This window comes from Triturus cristatus, chromosome 4_1 (genome assembly GCF_964204655.1).
Source record: "Triturus cristatus chromosome 4_1, aTriCri1.1, whole genome shotgun sequence".
NCBI lineage: Eukaryota > Metazoa > Chordata > Amphibia > Caudata > Salamandridae > Triturus > Triturus cristatus.
The window spans coordinates 1286732736-1286753024 of NC_140585.1; the positions used below are offsets into that span (position 1 = coordinate 1286732736).

Genomic DNA, 20289 nt, shown 5'->3' on the forward strand with positions numbered 1-20289 from the left:
CACCTCTGCTGGGGGACCCCTGTCTTGTGCCTCCCTCTAGGGTCACCTAATATCCTGTGCAGCATGTCCCTTCTTCAAAGGTTGCAGTGCTGCTTCCCCCAGTCATTGGATTAGTGTGGGTCCATGGCACCAGGCAGTCTCACTCACTGGTATCGGACTTCACAAGTCTGAGGAGGTGGTAGTGGGGTTCGGGGTGAGGAGAGCTTTGGGGGCAATTGCTACCTCCTCCACCGATGTCCAGGATAACATTCTTGTAAGTACTGAACGCCTTCAAGGTCAGGGCATTACAAGCTCATGCTGCCATTTTTGTTGGCAAAGATTCTCAATCAGGCCTGGTGTGTTCTGCTGGATTCCGCTGTTTAATTTATTCAGGCAACCCAAGCCATTCCTGGGCATAAAAAAACAGGTATTTCAGCAACTGAGAGGGCTGTAAAATTTAGGATGTTTGCAATATCAGATGGTGGGCGCCATTTCTTGCAGGCCATGAATCTAGGAAAACACAAACTATAAAATGTCCACAGGAATCATGAACCATGAGAATCATGTCAGCCAGGTAAATGATAAGACAAACACCACTACCACTGGCTCCTAAAGCCTTTATTACTGGCTTAAATATCCTGGTGAAATATCAAGGGGATGGAAAACCTGAACCAATGATTTTGCAACTGAAACTGAAAGAATCTTCTGTGCTGGGGAAAAAATTGGAGATTTCAAGTAAGCGTTTATGAGGTCCAATACGGACCATTCAGTCTCTCTCTTTCAGAAGATCTCTCAAATGTTGGATGTCTTCCTGTTGAAATTGGAGTAGAGAACTAAACCATTTAATTCTCGAGGATTTAGAATCAACATGAAGCCTGCACCTTTCTTTTGGACCAAAAAGATGTTGCTGCAATACCCTCTGCAGAGAGGATGAATTGCCTCCTTGTGCAGCAACGCCAGAACTACTTCTTTGGTGTAAAGGCTTGCTCTCGAAGGGAAAAATGTTGAGGTCTGGATGGAAAGCTCTGGATGGGGGTCCTATAAAACTCAAGTGGAAACTGTAAGAAATAAGATTATTATTAGGGTGGGTGTCACTACCCACCTCAAGGAATGATCACAACCCTTGTCAGGGTAAACCCTTAAAGTCACTAAATTAAACTGAGCTCAAGCCCCTCGTAGCTTTGGCACACAGCAGACAGGTTTAACTTACAGCACTGCGTAAAGTATTTCTGCAATACCAACACAGTAATAAAATCTTACTGTAAAACAATACAAATCCCAAACTGAATTAGAGAAAAAAGAAATGTAATTAACAAAATGACACCAACATGACAAAATCCAATAAGGTGAACCAGAGATGTGAATTTTTAAAGTTTTAAATAGGTTTAGCACCAAGAAGTATAAAGTACCAATGATAGTCAGTGGTTGTGGTATATCGTGACCTAGGCACAATTGGACGGTGACTGCGATGGAGCGTGGGTCGGATACATCAACCAGGTTCATGCCATTCAAAGATGTTACCTCTGACTTTAAACCTTTATCTCCCAATCCATCACAGGAGTACACTTTTAAAGCTCTGTGGGACCTCAGGGGAGGCAATTATTGACTCATAGGGTGGCAGGCAGAGGCCAACAGCAAGGTTCAATCCAGGTTCAGTTGCACTGGTCAGTTCCAGGAAAGGCCTATAGTACCTTGTTGTATGAACAGGAGGTATGCCTTATGGCGGTTGGGATTCCACTTCTTTGTCCTAGGTACAAAGGGAAGCAGCTCATAAACCAGTCCTCTTCTGTGCTCAGGTCTAGAAGTGTTCTCAAGTGGGTGCTTCAAGGTGCCACATTTATGCCTAGCATGAGCTATTTAGTTGTGAATAACCCCTGGGCATGCCATAACCAAAGAGGCAAAAGCTCCTCGGGCCACCCTTAACCACTTTGGGCATTTTCAAGATGGTGAAAAATTTCTGCCACACTCAACTTGGGCTCCGAGGACCGAGAGTGTATGTGGGGAGTATATTATTGGAACCCTAGAGTCCTCATACATCTAACACAACCACTGTGCCTAAAATAAACCCAGAGACAGAAGTCTGGTTGAATAAAAGTAGGGTTTTTTAGCAACCATACAGTGGATATGCAGGAATTGTTTTGGCTTTCTGTTTCCCTTCTTTTTAAATGCCCCTAGTTTTATATGTAAAACCCCGGGACAGACATATAGTGGGGCAAAGTAAGTCCTTCATCAACCAGACAGTGGAGATACAAGAATTATCTTTGCATCCTATTTTCTGCCTTACAAGTGAGTGAACCACAAACTGTTATGTGTAAACCAGCAGACATGTCAAGTAAACTTTGACACTCAAGGAGGACTGGACACTGAAATGTCAAAAAAGATGCTCACAGCATATTCGGTGAGGTTCACAAAAGTCAACTATATCCATTCAGGTCAGCCCACGGTTTGCTCCTGGGAGACATTTTACACCTATTTAAATGCTAATTTCTGGCAGACAGAGGTTAGAGAATAAATACGAATTTGAACTCCAAGAACTTCAAGCTGGTAAAAGGTAACTTTCTAAAATTACTTTTATATTGCATTTTTAATAATTGTTACAAAAAGTTGTTTAATTATTTTTCCAACAATTCCCACTACCAAGATACAGCATTAGGATTTGAGTCTGTACTCTGGTTTTCTACATAGAACAGCTAAGCCTGCTACAGTGACAAAGAGCTTTTAAGTGCTAGTCACTGTAAAAACATGTTAACATTAAACGTCTACATGCCCCACGTTTAAATACCATGCCCCTGCCTTGTGGGCTACAAGACATACGTAGGGAAGATTAATTAATATTTAAAAGGGAGGTTTTGAGCTGCAAAAGGGTTATTTTGACAGGCTGAATTGCAGTTTTTACACTGCTACAGCCAGACGTCACTGGTAGGCCTGAAGCCATGTTTTACAATGTCACTCTAGTGGATGGCACAACAGGAACTGCAGTTCAATTGTGATATTTAACTTACAGGCCCTGGGTACATTTTGTACCGTATACTAGGGACTTGGGGATAAGTTAAATACACCAATTAGGAATTTGCCAATTCAACCATGTTTAAAGGGGGAGCACAGGCACTTTACCACAGATTAGCAGGATTGAAGTTCACTGAGGTGTAACGTCAGCAAAACTAAAGAGTCTAGCAAATGGTGAAAAATCTGGGATGACTACATAAAGTTAGTATCTCTTGACCGCATTTAGGAGAAGGACCAAATCAAAACTCAAACTCCCTTACTTACCCAGTACAATAGCCTCTACTACTCGAACCCTGTTTAGGCTGATGGCAAAAAGTTAACTGGAAATTAAATTAAAATGTGATTTATACAGCATGTGGCTACTCAGAAAGAGGGACCCAGTGCTATTCACAGTTAATGAGGAGGAGGGGTGCTAGTTGACTAACAGGCGAAAACCCAGGTCTTAAGTTTCTTCATGAACTGCCCCTGTACGTCAATTTGATGTAGGTTTAATGGGAGTTTGTTCCATGCTCGAGGGCCCAAGTGAGCGAAAGACCGGCCTGCAGCTTTAGACAGACAGACCTTCGGGACTGTGGAAGACCCAGGTTTCTCGTAGCACTGTAGCGTAGTATTCTGGTAGACCAATATCTCGGGCCAGTTTGATTCACTGCTCAAAGCATAAAGAGCAGGATTTTGAACAGAATACGCTTGTTCACAGGGAGCCAATGCATATTCCTCAAGTGCGGAAAAACATGAGCCAGTCTTGGGATATGGAGTATGAGACGAGCTGCCACATTTTGAACTTTTTGAAGTTTTCTCATTAGGTACTGAGGATGGCCTGTGTACAGGGCTTTGGCATAGTCTAGCCTGGACACGACCAAGGCCAGTACCACCGTTTTTAAAGCATGGAAAGGTAGGGATACATTTTTTGCAGTATGCAAAAGGCCAAAATACGTTCACACTACAGTGTTGATTTGATTATGAAAGGTCTGATTATCAACCTTGAGTGCCAGATTTTTTATGACCTTGACTTGCAAGATGGGAAGTGAAGTCCCATCTGGCCAATGGATTGGTCTGTGCAGTTTGAAATTATGTCCAAAGCTGAGAACCTTGATTTGGTTGACGTGCATTCATTGAAAGACTGCAGAGAGACAGGGGTTGATAGCATCAGGGGCTATTACTTTGCCTTTCTTAAAAGAAAAGAAAAGCGAAGTGTCATCAGCGTAAGAGATTATCTTGGCCCCGAACTAGACTGTAGGATACTGGTGCTTGCTGCACAGTAGTTGATATTTGTACAACAAATCTGTCCAAAGTCATTCATCAAGTCTGCAGTCATGAGTTCCCTGCAACTAGCAGAAGTTTTAAGTACCAAGTATCAAGCACAGAGCTATAGATAAGAGAGATCAGAGCGGTTCAGGCTGGTGTAAGGGACTACCTCAGCATGGATTATATGTTGGCCAACAATTTAAGAGGATGGGGTCTGGAAGAATCTGATCACAAGAACATAGGCCATCATTAGAGTGCACTCTAGGGAAAAGGTATTTCGTTCGGAGACAAAGAGGTTACTGTGGCTGGTCTAGGTACATCAGATGCACCTGTACCACTGTTCGATCTTCCTACCTCTCCTGAAAAGGGAGTGAACCAGTTACTAGGTCATTGGAACCTGCCAGAGTTAAGAGTTGCTTCAAACCGGATCTAGTGGGAAAGCCGAGTTTGCAAAATCTCAGTCAACGTTCTACTCTGTGACGGTTGAGCCAAAATGCCCTACAAAGGCCCAAAGAAGGGCCGTTGGTCACTTTAGAGTTACATATGAAGATGTGTTGCTCCAAAGTGATCTTTCTAATCTAGAAACTAGAACCGGGTGAAGACTGGCAGTTCCCTAGCTGCACCAAGACTTTTAAAGTCAACTAACTCACAAGGTTCCTTTAAGGTTAAAAATAACTAAGGAGAAGTTTTGCTCTTATTTGCACTGGCCTAGACTGTGTCCCAAAAGTGATCATTTTTGCCACCAATGCCTTATTTGCCAGTGAAGTGGTAAGGCTGGAGGATAAACAAAGGCACCTCTAGTACATCTACCATTGGGCGGAGCACCTTTTATAGGTTAAGAATAGATACAGTGGGTCTCCAGAATCCCTCTACTATTTCTAGGGAGTAAGTATTTTGGTGGTAGATACCCAGTGATGGTAATTTTGAGGATCATGACTTCCTCTGTGGTAGTCATACCTCAAAATGATATCTTTTCATGGGCTGGATTTCCCAGAAAGATGTTATTTAGCCCAAGACGAGCTTCATGTTGAGCAACATGGAGGCCATGTAGGAAGAATTAACGTATGTGTGGTTCACATCCTACTATTCCCAGAACAATGGAATGGGTAGGAGGTTTAAGAAAACTGGCAAATGATGTGGTTCACTATGGGCAAGGCCTTGGGCACAAGATCACGGTGCATTTGAGTCACAAAGAATACAGTAAACTTTAGGAGAAAAAGTCGCCAACTGGTAATTAAATGTCATTGCTAGTACTTTGTCAAAATTGATTTAGAGTAGAAAGCTGCTGTGTACATGTTCTAAACTGTGGGGCCATCAAGTACCTCCAGGCCCCTGAAGGAAACCAGAACTACAATAATCCTGTTTAGAACTCATCAGCATGCCCTGAATGCAGAGCTTGCCAGAGTAGACTTCATTCAAGGAAACTGCCATTAATATTGAGCTTACGAAGACAAACCAAATGTAGTGAAAAGGATTAAAGCACACATTCTTTCACTGGACTCCAGAAGCTCATGTCTGGAATTCCTGAAGGAAAGGGGACTTACACAAACCATCCAAAACAATAAATTTGAAACACAATTAAACAAATTGCCTAGCCCTAGACTCCTGGCTATATCTGAGAGCCCTGAAGGAAGAGGGGCTTACCAAAAACATCAAATGTGTCTATGTCTCCAAACTCTAAAGGCAGTGAGACTTGCCAGGAATTCCATATACAACTATGTTTGAAAACAGTCACCTTTACCTTCCCATCCCAGGCCCCTGAAGACAGCAGAGCTTACCATGGAATGGTGCACTTTGTGTCATGCCTCTCATCAGCGGTGCGCTGCAGCCTTAGAATGCGCTCTGCCTGGATCTGAAAGAGAGTTTTGTGGGAAGGCAGGCCCACGTCATACATCCCCTTGGGGTAGGACACGCCCAACCTTGTCCCTTGTCCACCAGCCAAAAGGAGAACTGCAACTTTGTTCTGTGAAATCTGAGCAAAACCTGCGTAAAAAAGAGAGCAAAAGAAATGAAAATAAAATTAATGCAAAACGTAATCCACTGTAATTGTTGGCTATTAATCAATTTAAGAGGTTAGATGGGAAAACATCTTAAAATAAATATTCCCCTAAATTCAACAAATTTATCTTATTTCCATTTTCAAGGCAGCGACAACATGAAAAATATTTGAAAATCTTCACTCTTCTGAAGAGAATTTATTTTTTGCAATCACAACACCTTTGAAAAAATGCAATTAGGTTGGCACATATCAAGGGATGTTCAAATATGGGCTAAGGAATTGGTCCTGAATTCTAAAAGACACTGTTATTTCTGGAAGGTGAATAATGAATACCCTTTTCTCACATCAAGGATCATGCAGATAATGTTTTTTTCTGCAGGAGTCTAAGAAAAACTCAACAATTTTTTTTTCTCCTTTAAAGGTGACAAGTTGCCTTAACAAGTAAGCTGACCTGGACGTAATTAAAATTGCATGTAGCACTATGTGGGCTTATTTGAAAATGAAAGGTTCCTGCTGGATAAAGTTTGGTTTTAGAGTTGGATTCGCTTATCAAATTATTCACATATTACCTTACTTACCAGCCAAGCCTAGGCCTTACATCACATTACAAATACATATCTCTTCCCGTAGTGAGACTTACGCAACTAAATACGCACAATGTGAAATAACATGCCTTAGCTATCAGTAGAAGTGTGTGTGGGGGAGACTGGAGCAGAGTGTGAAGGTTGGTCCTTTCCAAAGAACAGGCTTAGGCATACACCGTTAGTTAATAGAGGTTTATTGAAGATCGCAGTTACATAGAGACCCCATCCAGCAGAGAGCTGAGAACAACTGATCAGAAACTTTGAACAGCGCTAGGCAACAAGTACCACACTCCAAATTCTAGAAGCTGTGGCTGTCAGAGAGAAATGCTAAGAACACCACACAGAGCTAAAAGACTAGAAATGTCACTTTAGATCAAAGTCCAACTTGGTGAGGGTGTACAATTCAGGGGGCCTGGGTATCGATCCTGCCTTTTAAGGATGCCAGATTAAATTTGAAGAAAGAGACTGGTAATGTACCTTTAAATTGCTCTCTGACAGCTAGGTGTGGAAAGACAGCACCCTTAGATGATGTTGGGCATCACTTATGCTCTGATGGATGTAAAAGGCATGTCTCATGAATAAAGGCTGCAGCATCATGACAAGTGATCACATTACACATGACATACTTGGATAGTCAGGGCCATTATAAAACAGATAGGCACAAGAAGAGAAATTTGCAGAGAATAATTTCATTGTATTCTTTAGATAAGAAGACATCCATGTCAACTTCTTCCATGGTCCCTCGACTGCTCTGTCTACAATCTAAAACATCACACTGTACCTTGGGACAAATATACTGAATACTGCTGTTGCAGGCTTGTTTAAATATTAATTTTAACAGACTGTAAAGCCCCCGTCGACTTAGCAAAATTAACTTCAAAAGCGATAGCCACCTATCGCACAATAACCCATACCTTGTAGGGCAGAGTCTGGTGACTAGTATATAGCTTACAAGATACCTGGACTTGAATTTGATTTTCTGCGGTGAGTATTTTAGGCTACTTTCAGAAAACAGGAAGACCTTCACAAAGGTGAAGTTTAGACTTCTGAGTATCAAGTAAATCGAAGATTGAAAAAGCAGCACAACATTAGTCATGCGGAAAGATGAATGGCCTCAGCCTATCTGTAATCTGATAGCAATACTTTCCTGAGAAAGGGATTAGAGTGTTGGCATGTTGTGCAAGTATTGAAGTATACAAAAAGAGCACTGGATGGAAATCTTGAATTAATCTCAGCCTCTGGTAATTACTCAGGCTGCATCCCAGTTCACTGTTATTTTGCAAACCATGCCGCCTCCATCTGGACCCAGACATGCAAATCTTTCCTGACCCTGCTCCAACAGGAACAGTCCAGTCCGAACTGATATCCCAGGTCCTCCCTGAAGCAGAACACAAGCAACCCAAGACCGGTTTCACCCTTAGTAGGAATCATCAGTCGGGTTGAGCCTGGTTCCAGTGGCGCAGTGTGCATGGGACCCACATCTGGGATGGTTCCCTCATCTTTAATTTTTTGCACTTCTTTCTCTACACTCTGATGCTATCCTGTCTTGTGGGTGTGCTGTGAGTGAGTGACAGGGGAAGAAAGCTTCTCAGCCAGATAAGCAGTGGTACTGTCAGTTACAGTACATATTCTTTTTTACATGCATCAGTGTAGAAGCTATGTTACTATCTTTTTTTTAAACAGATACTATGGAAAGATGCCAGTCAAACAAACTAAAGGGCTTGAGTTACGTGGGTATCTTCCAGGAGAGGTACTGATGTAACATGACAAGGACTGTACCAAACCAAGATGATGATTGGGGAGAAGATGTAGCCTTACGGCTACGTTTGCCGACTTTGGAGCTAGGGAACCGGGTTCAAGGCCTCAGCAACAGCTCAGCCTCCTGTGATCCTGGGCAAATGACAAACTCCCCGCGCCTACCAAAAAAAATGAATGTGTCCTTGTGTAACGTAACTGGTGCTCATGTAAAGCGCTCAAAAACCTTCGGGTCGAGTTTGCGTTATATAAATCTGTATTAAAAAAACAAGGCATTTAAAATCTCCCAATAAAAGACAAAAAGGAAGAGAACAGCAGAGTCAGGGAACAGTGTAGGTAGAGGCCAATCGCCAGTCTTTCAAGTACAAATATCTGTTCGAATTAACAATGCTTTTAGAACTGAGTGGTATTCAGAGGATTACTTTGTTAGATATGAGTCTAAGTGGTGAGCAGATTTACTAAATTTCCAAAGCTACGAAAACAACGGAGAGCTGTCCTGGTGGGGTGTTTTTTGCATGGAACGATGTAGGAGATTTATACAAATGTAGGATGAAGGCAAAGGGCTTATATCAACCGAGTAGGCCCTAACTTTCCTGGCGAGTCCAGTCGGAGTGATGATTAAAACACTCCATTTCTGCTTTTGTTATGTGGCAGCAGGGACCTGTACTGCCCAAACTGTCAATAAAACTAGAGTAAAGAGAAAATCGGATTTGCATACTTAAAAGGCCAACAAAAACAAGCATCTGCAATGCAATAGGTCTCGCATTTACGCGAGTTTTTAGTTATTGGCATTGTAAATGACAATGCCTTTTATTAAAATAAATAAAAGGAATTGTCATTTACAATGCATATAGCTTAAACTCTTGCAAATGTGAGATATTTTGCATTCCAAATGCCTGAAGGCATCGCTAAGTTGCCCCCATCTGTCTCCCATGGCCCCTTCTGTTTCCCGTTTGCTACGAGTTAAATAAACAAGTCGGAGGTCACAACTGAGCACGAGAGACCCTCCTGCTGTAAGAGAAACTCATTCAAGAAAATAGAGCTTACAGACTAAAGAAGACGTATTGGGTAACAACCAAAGTAAAAGGGCTAGTCCTCATGGGAGGTTACAAATGAAGACAAGGTGGTACTAAGGAGGAACTAACAAGCCTAATAAGGAATCAGAAGCCAGCATTTACGAAGGACGATGACACAAGCCGATGAAAAATATGGCCAGAGCGTGGGCAGGGCTTCAAGTACATACTCGAATACAGCATGGCTCGCAGAGCAGCGCATGCGCTGACCAGGCTTGACCTATAAAGCCAGAGAAGGTAAATTAGAATCAGTTTTAGAAAACTGCAGAACACTTCCTATCCAATAGCAGAAATATACCAGAAAGAGTTCAAGAGAATATTTCAGCAAATATATTCAGGTTTTTTCCCTCAGTGACAGATGGATATGGTCCCAAAACCAAAGTGTGAGATTTCATGACCTTCTGGTTCAGGACAAAACATCCAGCATCTTCTTCGGAAGCATTTAAAGAGTTCTTCCTTAACATACACATTATACAGCATCTAGACAGGGTGAATTTAAAACAAGTTAAGTGCTACCTTGACCAGCCAAGAGTTATTTTTGAGGTAGTAAATAAATATTTTAACCTGGTAAACGTAATAGCCTAGAAGGGTATAGACAATGTTCAAAGGATATAAAAGATATTGAACGGTAGGCTTTAGAGGGTAGACGTCGACAGCACAGATGCTGAATGCTGATGGCCTTACAGTAGATTTTCAGGGGGTCCATTACTGGGTCTAATGCCTTTTAATATGTTTATATAAATGACTTTTAAGATAATGCAAGGACTTTTGCTGCCAATACAAAACGCATCAGGACAGACAAAGAGCAATGCGTGGTAGAACAAAGGAATCTAGACAGCCTTGGAAATAGGGACGAGCAATCACAAACGTGGTTTATTTTGCATAACAGAATAATAAAATGGTGATGTATTTTGAGTCAATGATACAAATAAACAAATAATATTGGAAAATGAGATAGTGAGGTGGCACAGAGATCACAGCGTTCAATTTTCAGCATTGTACAGATAAAATGGTATTAATGATTTGCTTCAGCCACGAGTCTGATCCTCGTGCGAGCTCCCTTTCCAACAGTTCTCCTGTCCAGCTTGTCTGCACTCCGCTACCCTTTGCTGCCTGTCCACCTGATGCCCTCTGTTTGTGCCTCCTCTCTCGTTTGTTACTCCGTTTTGACTTTTCTGCTCATTTTTCTGCCCTCTGTTTTTGCTTTTTTCTGCCCCCTGTTTTGCTTCTACTGCTCGTTTTTCTGACCTCTGTTTTGACTTTTCTGCTGTTTTCTGCTTGTTTTTGCTTTCTGCTAATTTTTCTGCCCTCTGTTTTGCCTTTTTCCGCTAGTTTCTTCTCCCTACCTGCCATTCCCTCCTACCGCTGTTTCCCTCCTCCTACCAACCAGCGCCTCGCCCTCTCTCTAAGACCTACTTAATGGAGGCTGAAGCATATCCCAATTGAGCAGGTCCTCATGCCAGCTCCCCCTGTGACAGTTTTCCTGTCCTGCTTGTCCGCATCCCTCTGCTTCCTATCTACCTGCTGCCCTCTGTGCATGTCTTCTCTGCTCGTTTCTTGCTCTGTTTTGCCTTTTCTGCTCTTTTTTCTGCCCTCGGTTTTGTCTTTTCTGATCATTTTTCTGCCCTCCGTTTTGTCTTTTCCTCAAGACCTGACTTTTCAATGGAGACCTCGCACCCCGGGGCCCGGATACTCCCAGGGGTGACAGTGCTGCACTCTACAAATGTTGAATGACTGACTGGACAACCACTGAAAAAGGAATTACTGAAGGCACAAATTAAGAGCTCCATCCCAAAAATAAAGCGGTTTATAGATGACAATAGCTCCACTTAGTATTTCACGCTCTTGAATTATCCAAGAGTGGCACAATGCTAGCAGGTACTGAAGATCCTGGCACCAGTGAAATCAGTTGCTAAACTGGAGGAGGACTAGTATTTGGAAACCAGAAACTGTTCACTACATAAACTCTAAAGAATTTTCTTAACCTAATTTGGAAGCAGGTCATATCTAGAAAGTGTCCAAATGCCCCGGAAGGCCCCGAACTTGAGACCCTCTGGGCTTTCAGGGTACTTGAGGAGTTGGGATAGCCTAGGACGGCAGATGACAGGTTTATGAAGATAAAAGTCCTACTGCTATCCTCTTTCAAGAAGGCTAGAGACACTTGGACGTAGTGCTCCACAGATTTTATTAAATAAAGGATCATTGGTATTCTGAAAGTCCATCTTTATAGACTACATTTTTTAGGCCAAACGTTCAGCATTCATACGCCTTAGGTTCAGTGTAACAAAAGCGATCAGTGTTAAAAGTGTTTTATTGCACCATAATTTAACTTTTTTATATAATGCATTTTAATCCTGTATAATAGGCCCCTTTTTTGCCCTCATAGACTAAGAGTTATAGAGTTTTTCAATGCTAAACCACATTTTTAATAAAGACCACAGTCTTTTGAGTCAAGAATGACATATGAAAAATGGCTCTGTTGGGATGGAAGGAGAACCTGAAAGGTAGGAGTGTGAAGCATAAGTGAGGGAATATATTCAAATCTAAAATATGGTTTTGATGTCATGATTTAGACACTGCCCAAAGACTTTTGAAGCATAATGTATATCTTGTGTACTTTTCCATTTTAAGTAACATCTGAAATAACAACAATTCCATTTCTTATTTATACAATGATTTCTGCTGCTAATGCATTAATCTGCAGAATTCTGAGCCAGAAACTAAGGACATAAAATGTGAATTGCAACGAGAAAAGGGTAGACGGCCTACATCCTGTACCATCAGGAAGTGCTTTCGATTGGACATCAGAAAAAGAAAAGTCTGCTGCTGAATCCCACAAGAACCTCTGGTGTCAAAAACTTCCTGTATTGCTTCCTGCTTAGACTAGAGCTTGAAATGCACTTTCCCTTTTCAACTGTATTCCAAGGGCTTTCTGTTAAGTGGAGGATGACTAGTACGTCTAGATCTCTACAAGTAAGGCAGACTAACACTGCTCTCATTTTCCTGTGCCTCTTGTAAATTGAAGCAGACTAACATTCCCCAGTGCCTATTTGTTTAGAAGCATACTACTATTGTTTAAATACTTCTTTAAATCCTTTACACCTACTATCACAGTTCCTAATAATACAGCTTTGTACAGTCATTTCTGTAACTTCTGTCTCTCCCCAACCTAGGTGTCTTGTCTAATACCTCAACTGTATAAAAGTATCCCTTAATTGAATAAATAGAAGGTACCAGAGATGACAAGACCACACCGATCATCGAACACATGAACTTCCAGCTCAGCACTGACGACAAAACTACCATCAGAGGTATAGATCTTTAAGTGAAGCCCGAGAAACGTTGTCTTCTAACTGGCTGGAGCTCTGAGCACCGTGGATCGGCACTCAGACAGGAACATGGAGCCTGTGCATGTTCCTCACTAGGCTGTGTAATGCAGCCTGGTAGGAACATGCAAAGTGTGCATGAACTGTTTGGTTGGCCCAAGAGGGCCGGCCAAACAGTTCATGCTCACTTTAGGAGTGCAAACCACTCCCCCCCCCCGCTCAGGCCACTGACTGTATGCAAAAAGAAAAAGACAATAACGATAAGTTGTCATTTTATTTTACTTTTTGCGCAGTGGGGTAACACTCCTCCGCCTTAGCGGAGGAGCTGCCACGGAGTAACTGATAGCAAGGGTTACACAATATGTGCTGTCTTAGTAGTCATAAAGGGGCACCAACTGAGTGGAGTCCTATGCAGATATTAAAAGTAGAGCTGTAGTAAGGCCAACTCTCATGTCCGCTCCTGCCTCTACCCCCACAGCCTGTTCAGAATCTCTAAATCCTGCATGGGGGAGACGACGTTCAATCCAGCCATGCAGGTCACACCTACCTCACTTTACCACTAAAATAAAAACAAGCCTAGGCAAAACCTCTAGGGGTGGCTTTAAAGTGCTCCCATATACAAACTGCCCTTGTGCATGCTTGCATATCCATGTGTTACATTAAAGCCAGGGCCATTGGTTTTGCCAATGTTAGATTTGTTTTAATCTGCAGGACTGTGCAACGTATGCCTTGAAGTGTGCATGTGGGCAAACGTGTGCATGTGACTCATGCATAAATCCTGACTAAACATTACAAAGACTGCTACAGTAAAAAAAGATTGTTTTCAGTGTAGTTTTGAGAAGTAAAACAGTTCCTTGTGCACTGTAATGGAAGCACTCCATACGAGGTGAAACAATATATCAAACACCCAATAGCATGAGGTGAAAGAAAAATACCTAGAATGGGATTTGGCTTCATCCTGAGGTGTATCTTTTAAGACGGGTACAAAATGTCAAAATGCTGTGCTGCCTTGCCAGACTGGAAAAGAGAGGGGGGGAAAAAACAGCAGTGGGTAGTATACCCTGGAACTCCTCCTTCTGCCATAACATCAAGCTGTGGAAGTAGATATATTTTGTGAACAGTTGATTCATCCATTTTTTTTTAAAGTTGTATATCATTTTGCAGTTCATGTTATTACATTGCTCTTTTGCTCTCTGTCTTGGGAGAGCATGAGACTGTGTACGTGCTGTTGATGGCATGCAAACACCAAGTGCAGGATGTTTTTAGCTTATGGGTCTTCTCGGATGTGCTTGCAGGTAGCTTTGGTGCACCCTGGGTATGCCTCCTAATTACCGTCTGACCACAAAAAATTATTGTTTGCCAACTGTCTTCAGTGCAACGTTCTCCTACGCGGCACGAAATGTATAGAAAGCTGCCGATTGTAACCCCCAGCTGAACAGTGCAGATGGTCGCTGGTTGTTCTTGCTCGTGCTAAAGCATATGATCTTTCCTTACTAACTACTTAAAACTGTATTTGTCCATGCTTTATTTAGAATGAGAAGTTTGCTTTAACAAACATCCCAGTGTGGGGAACTGTCATCACTAAAACGTATGTCTGTTTAACTCTAGCTTTGTATTTCGGTATGCACACTGGTGTTATGTTATATTGTAAAACTTTAAATAAAGTTTTAAAAAAATACAACGCACAGCCCAGTAAAACACCCAGCACCTATGGTCTTCACTCGCTACAACAATCCCCTCCAGGTCTCCAGAACAGCAAGATATGGAATGCAGAAGAAGAGAAGTAACCGGTCATGCAGCAGTCTAAACAAAAGTGAAATACTCAACTTTGAAGTGGTTCAAAAGAGAAGTGTCTGGCCTTGCAAAAACTCAGAACAATCCTTGTCATTGCAGTGGCCCAGAAGAAAAGCACCACACTTAGAAGAGTCCATTAAGAAAAGAATGGAAACACCACCCTGGATGAAGAAAGCTAAATAGAGATCTCCTTGCAGGCAACAGGCCCTCCAATGGGCTTCATCAGGGGGCGCACTGATAGTGCGCCTCCTGACAGCTTCTTTGCCTCTGCGCCCGTGTCTCTAATAGGGCACGGCACAGAGGCAAAGGGATTCACTCATTTTCATTGGGGTCACGCCCCAATGCAAATGAGGGAACACCCTCTGGTGATATCGCTGGCACTAAATGTGCACCAGCGACATCTGTATTACAGAAAGGACAGCACAAATGCCTGCGGCCCTTTCTGTAATACCAAAGTGCCCCAGGGGCACGCAAAACGGGTGCCCATGCCCGTTGCGCACCCGGGGTCCCTTCCCATAATACGGCCCCTCTCGTTACTGCCAAGAAATAGCTTTGCTTTGCATATGAAAATTTGAAGATCTGCAAGAAAGAAGGTGGGACCGTTTGGTTTATATTGCTCTTTTGGTCAACAAGGTAAATACCACTGCTTCCGTGGTCTTCAAACTGCAGAAAATGGATACTGAGTAGTGTCCGGAGATGGGAGGTGTGAAGATCTCTCAATAATGAGGCCTGAAATTACCTCTGCCACTTCACAAGCATCTCTGAAGCCAATAGCATTATGTAAACATACTTGTCAAAATTATTTTTTATGTTTGAAAACTTAAATTGTTGTGAACCAATAAGTATTAATAAGATCAACGACAAGCACAATTTTTGCACAGTGTTACTCCTCGGCCCCTAATGTCTTCTAGATGTTTTGACTTGCTAACAATATTTTCTATTTCAAATGATGTATTTATTGTGAGAACCCCTGTATTGCTATGGACTTTTCTATGAAAATGCCTGCCTGCTCAAACCACTCTTTAAATGTTACACTCACATGCAATAGTTTACATTTCATGTATTCACTGCACCAATTAAAAACACACTACTGAATATTAGCATTTTCTACATTCGTCAAAAAAGTGCCCTCAACCCTCACAAAATGTTTAGGCTTGCTTGCAATATTTAACAATTTATATTGATGAGAAAATATAGATTTTACCTGATGTGGGCCATTGGCCAAACCACTTTCATCAATGGGGGTTCAACATTAAAAAAGGTTTTAAGACCTTCGCACTAGGTAGAATATGGGACTAACGTGCCATGTGTAGGTGCAATCTGGATCCAAAGGAGAGCATGCTTGTTCTGGCAGCAGATAAAATGAGTTCTCTGGATGAGAGATAGATTTAGTGGTACACAGCCAAAGAGCCTTTTAGTCCTACAGAGCATACCTCAATTTGAGAGGCAGCTGACAGTGTACAATGTGGCGTTAAGACAAGGAGCAAACCGTTTGTATCGTAGGGTGAAGGCAAGACTGAATGGATTTAGCTAGGGAACACGAGCTCTTTGCAAGAGTGAACTTTAGGAAGACTGTGGGCATATCAACAAGCATTATCTGTGTGTTACAGAAAATGAAGTTTTGAGTCCTCTGATAAAAATTTCAACAAGCTATACAACATAACAGTTACTGAGAATCTCCACCTGATAAACGCACAAGTACCTGTAAAATACTAGACCTGGTCACTCATAAATGCGTTATTAAATTGCCTGGATTACCTACCATTAGTAAAGCAGGTTTTGTGCAAGATATTTCTTATGTATTGGGCATTTCAGGTTTTGGGACATTGGAATAATTTCACGCTCTGTCAATATTTGCAGAACATTGGCTGTTTCGGTGGAGAATGAACTAAAGATAAACTGTAAATAGTTAACAGGGTAACAGTACTCCACAAACTGAATGTTAGTTACTGGAATTCATGAAACTGATACAGCATTTTTAGTACGGATTGTTTGTTTAACGGAAATACATGGAGTCTTAAAATGAGGATACTTCTTTTTTAAATACATTATTTAGAAAGTCATATTGTTTAGTTTAAAGTTTATGGCTAGGAAGAGAGAGGTCCGAGTAGGGTGGAGTTAGGGTAAACCAACTAAGTAGGGAGCCATACGTGTCCACCTATTACAAGCAAGCCTTCTATAGCTAGCTTGTGAAGCCTGGAAAAGGGTGTCAATGATAAACACGCTCATGCAGCGGCCTTTGTGGAGGGAGAGCCTTACCCGCCATACCCTCACAGCGTGTTATAATGAATGCCTACTGTAGTCCACCGCTTCCGAGCCAGTGTTCAAAGAATAACCATACATACCTGCCTACTACTGACAAGCTACAGTGGTGTCTACTGGGAGTCAAGGACAAATAAAACGATCTCTTAAGGCGCTGAAGGAAAACAAAACAAGCTAATTACCACTAACAGAGGAAGGAAGAGCTGCATTATGGAACAGATGCTGGATCCTAAAGGAGACAACGTGCATGTGCTAAACGACAGTACATTTAATTTCATATCATGCTCCAGTGTGAATGCCAAAGCTGGTGCACACACTTATCATATGGGTCAGTAAAGCCCAGATAGGTCACCCACGGTACAGTATGTGGTGTGTAGCATGCCATGCAGCCAATGGACTCTCTGTAGACAAGTGTTTGTACATGGCGAGCTGGTCCATTGCTCAATGTTTGTCATTAGTGTGTGTACACTGATGGGGCAGCGGTCCGATCCCCTTTCACACAATGTATAGTGGGACATGTACCTAGAAAATATGGGGGCATTTCCTTCTTAAATCCCTTCAACAGACATGAGCATGTTAACAAGTACAATAGCTGGAAGGACATTTCTTGGTACTCAATGTAAGCTGATTCACCAGTTTTGTTCCAATCAGCAACTTTGACTGCTATTGTCCAAGTTCACCTGGGTCAACGGCATCTCTTCCATGGGCACTTTTATTTAATCACAACCAAAGATTAAATCAGTATACCTTCCTGCTCCCAGTCGTGAAGCTGGTCTCCATCTCTGGTGGCACTGCCCAACACATCCTTGGGGACAGCCTCCATGCGTGCATCCACCTTCTCCTGGTTGGCCAAGCTGCCAAACCCTTTCATAGCCCTCTGGAAGAACATATTCAACTCTGTCAAGTCCATGCCCTGGAGCTCACCCAGCAGGTCCAGCTGCTGATCATAGGAAAGCTCCTCCCAGTACTGCAGAAGGTGAGACTGGCCAGCTTCTGCCAGCCTTTGCTGCAACGCATTCATATTCATGGCGAAGTGAGGACCAGGACTCCAAGAAGCATCTGAAACAGAAAGGTAGATCATAGGCAATAGTAAAGAGAGCTTTCGGGATGTTTAGTGAATTGGGAAGCTCATTATATAGTCAAGTTACAGTCACCAAAGATGAAAGCTCTTGCACAGCAGGGAACCGCTGAGTACTGCATGACTGGGATTCTTGGAACGAGGTTTTTTTCAAAGTTGACAACAGTGACTGTTTTTGTGAACACATTAGCTCCTTCCAACATATACCACACACTGTTTGTTCGGGGCTGAAGAATCATCACCTTTCGAGGGTCATGGCCCTGTGCCAGAGGTCTGGACACCTCATATAACTAGGGAAAACAGGAATTGTAACTAGTAAAAAAGAGGGGCACTTGAGCCGGATTGTAAAAAAGTAAACTGCACAATCCTTTTCAAATATGTTTGGAAAGTATTTTTCTGAAAGAAAATGCTAACTCTCCACATGCATAGATGACCACTAAGGGTGCATCAAAAGTATGAAGGTTCAAGGAACAATACCGTATAACCATGTTTTGTATTAACTAAAATACAGAACAATTAACACAGTCTTTACAACGAATAAACAAAATAGATAGACACAGAAAACATAGGGATGGAAGTATGTAACAATCTAAAAGAAGGTCATTAAGACACTGAATAATGAAAGCCTCTGGAATTAGGAGCTTCACCCAGCATTACAAATCTACAAATAGATTAATGCTTCCAGTTGCTACATACACTGTAGGTTCAGGGATGTCAGGTGCCATGTGCGCCAAGATTACCATGTTCTAGTTGCTCCAGACACCACAGGTTCCAGGATACCACCTGATAATTCCCCTGTAGAATTTTTTTATCCTTTTTTATTTTTTTATTTTTAGTAGTTCAACCTGTACATCTACTAGTCCAAATCCATAACTTGTATGTCATATTTTGCATCAGCCAACATGTATTTCAGTCTGTGCCTATGTGGGATAATGAGTTTCATCAAGGAAAATTATATTAACCGTTTTGATCATGAGTAAAAGTATCACATCTTGGTGCGCATTCCTGATGCATCAATCTGGTCATGGAATGCATCTAGTATTGATGTTCATGTCCAGCCCAGGCTATATAAGAAACACAATGTGTTATGGTTATAATTACTCATTCCTGTCTAGCACAGAATCTAGACCCAATCTTCTACACCAACAGTGACACTAGTCCCTGATCCCAGTACCATCAACCACAGCATTTGTCTTTACACCCTCCCCACAGATGTTAGATTCAGATGATAACTTGCACAGGTTAATGCCTCACATCTCTTGGAAAAAATGAACACAACAGCATTATACTATGCCCCCATGATAGTCCAGCACTAGTTCATAGCCTCTAACCCTGGCAATTGGTCCAGATACTCTATGATCCCTTTACGCTAATAACCAGAACATGAATACCAGCTACTGTCACTTAGCACTACCCCTGGCTCCCAAATTCCCTTCGCGCTTATGCAATTCCTGATGCTTTCTGCTACCGGCATACCTCTCAACTTTTGGCAGCAGCTTGATATATGAGACTTTCAATTTCAGTGGTAGAATCCCCGTTATTTTTAACCAAATATGACGTTATTTTAACTTTCAGGCATGTATTTGAATCTGTCTGCTTAAACCATACTGGATAACAAGTACTGGCAAAGCCAATAGGTAGCGTTTGCTGCGTCAGAACGCTTTTATCCCCCATATGGGCAGTCCAGCCACAACAACGTGGGGGAAAGCAAGCAACAATGCAGGAAGAGGTGAGAGAAATGGGGCAATTAAGAACAACACAGGAAGAGTTTGGGAAGGAGTAGGCAAGCAACAACGTGGGAGAAGGATGAGAAGGGGGGAGGCAAGCAACAACGTGGGAGAAGGATGAGAAGGGGGAGGCAAGCAACAACGTGGGAGAAGGATGAGAAGGGGGAGGCAAGCAACAAGGTGGGAGAAGGATGAGAAGGAGGAGGCAAGCAACAAGGTGGGAGGATGGTGAGAAGGAGGAGGCAAGCAACAATGTGAAGAATGGCGAGAGGGAGGAGACAAGCAACAACGTGGAAGGATGGCGAGAAGGAAGCAGCAAGCAACGTGGGAGGATGGCGAGAAGGAAGCAGCAAGCAACAACGTGGGAGGATGGCGAGAAGGAAGAAGCAAGCAACAACTTGGGAGGATGGCGAGAAGGAAAGAAGCAAGCAACAACGTGGGAGGATGGCGAGAAGGAAAGA

At 42.3% G+C, this 20289-nt stretch overlaps 1 protein-coding gene across 2 annotated transcripts in view; it reads right to left on the minus strand.

The window, feature by feature from the left end:
* The window catches only part of UAP1 (UDP-N-acetylglucosamine pyrophosphorylase 1), a 101172-nt gene that overhangs the window by 65361 nt on the left and 15522 nt on the right, over window positions 1–20289 (minus strand). For both annotated transcript variants that reach the window (XM_085654797.1, XM_085654796.1), the window contains exons 2-3: window positions 17771–18082; window positions 6009–6213 (exon numbers count right to left, since the gene is read on the minus strand). In XM_085654797.1, coding sequence (XP_085510923.1) covers window positions 6009–6213; window positions 17771–18050 — 485 coding nt within the window. In that variant the 5' untranslated portion in view covers window positions 18051–18082. The remainder of the gene's footprint in view (window positions 1–6008; window positions 6214–17770; window positions 18083–20289) is intronic.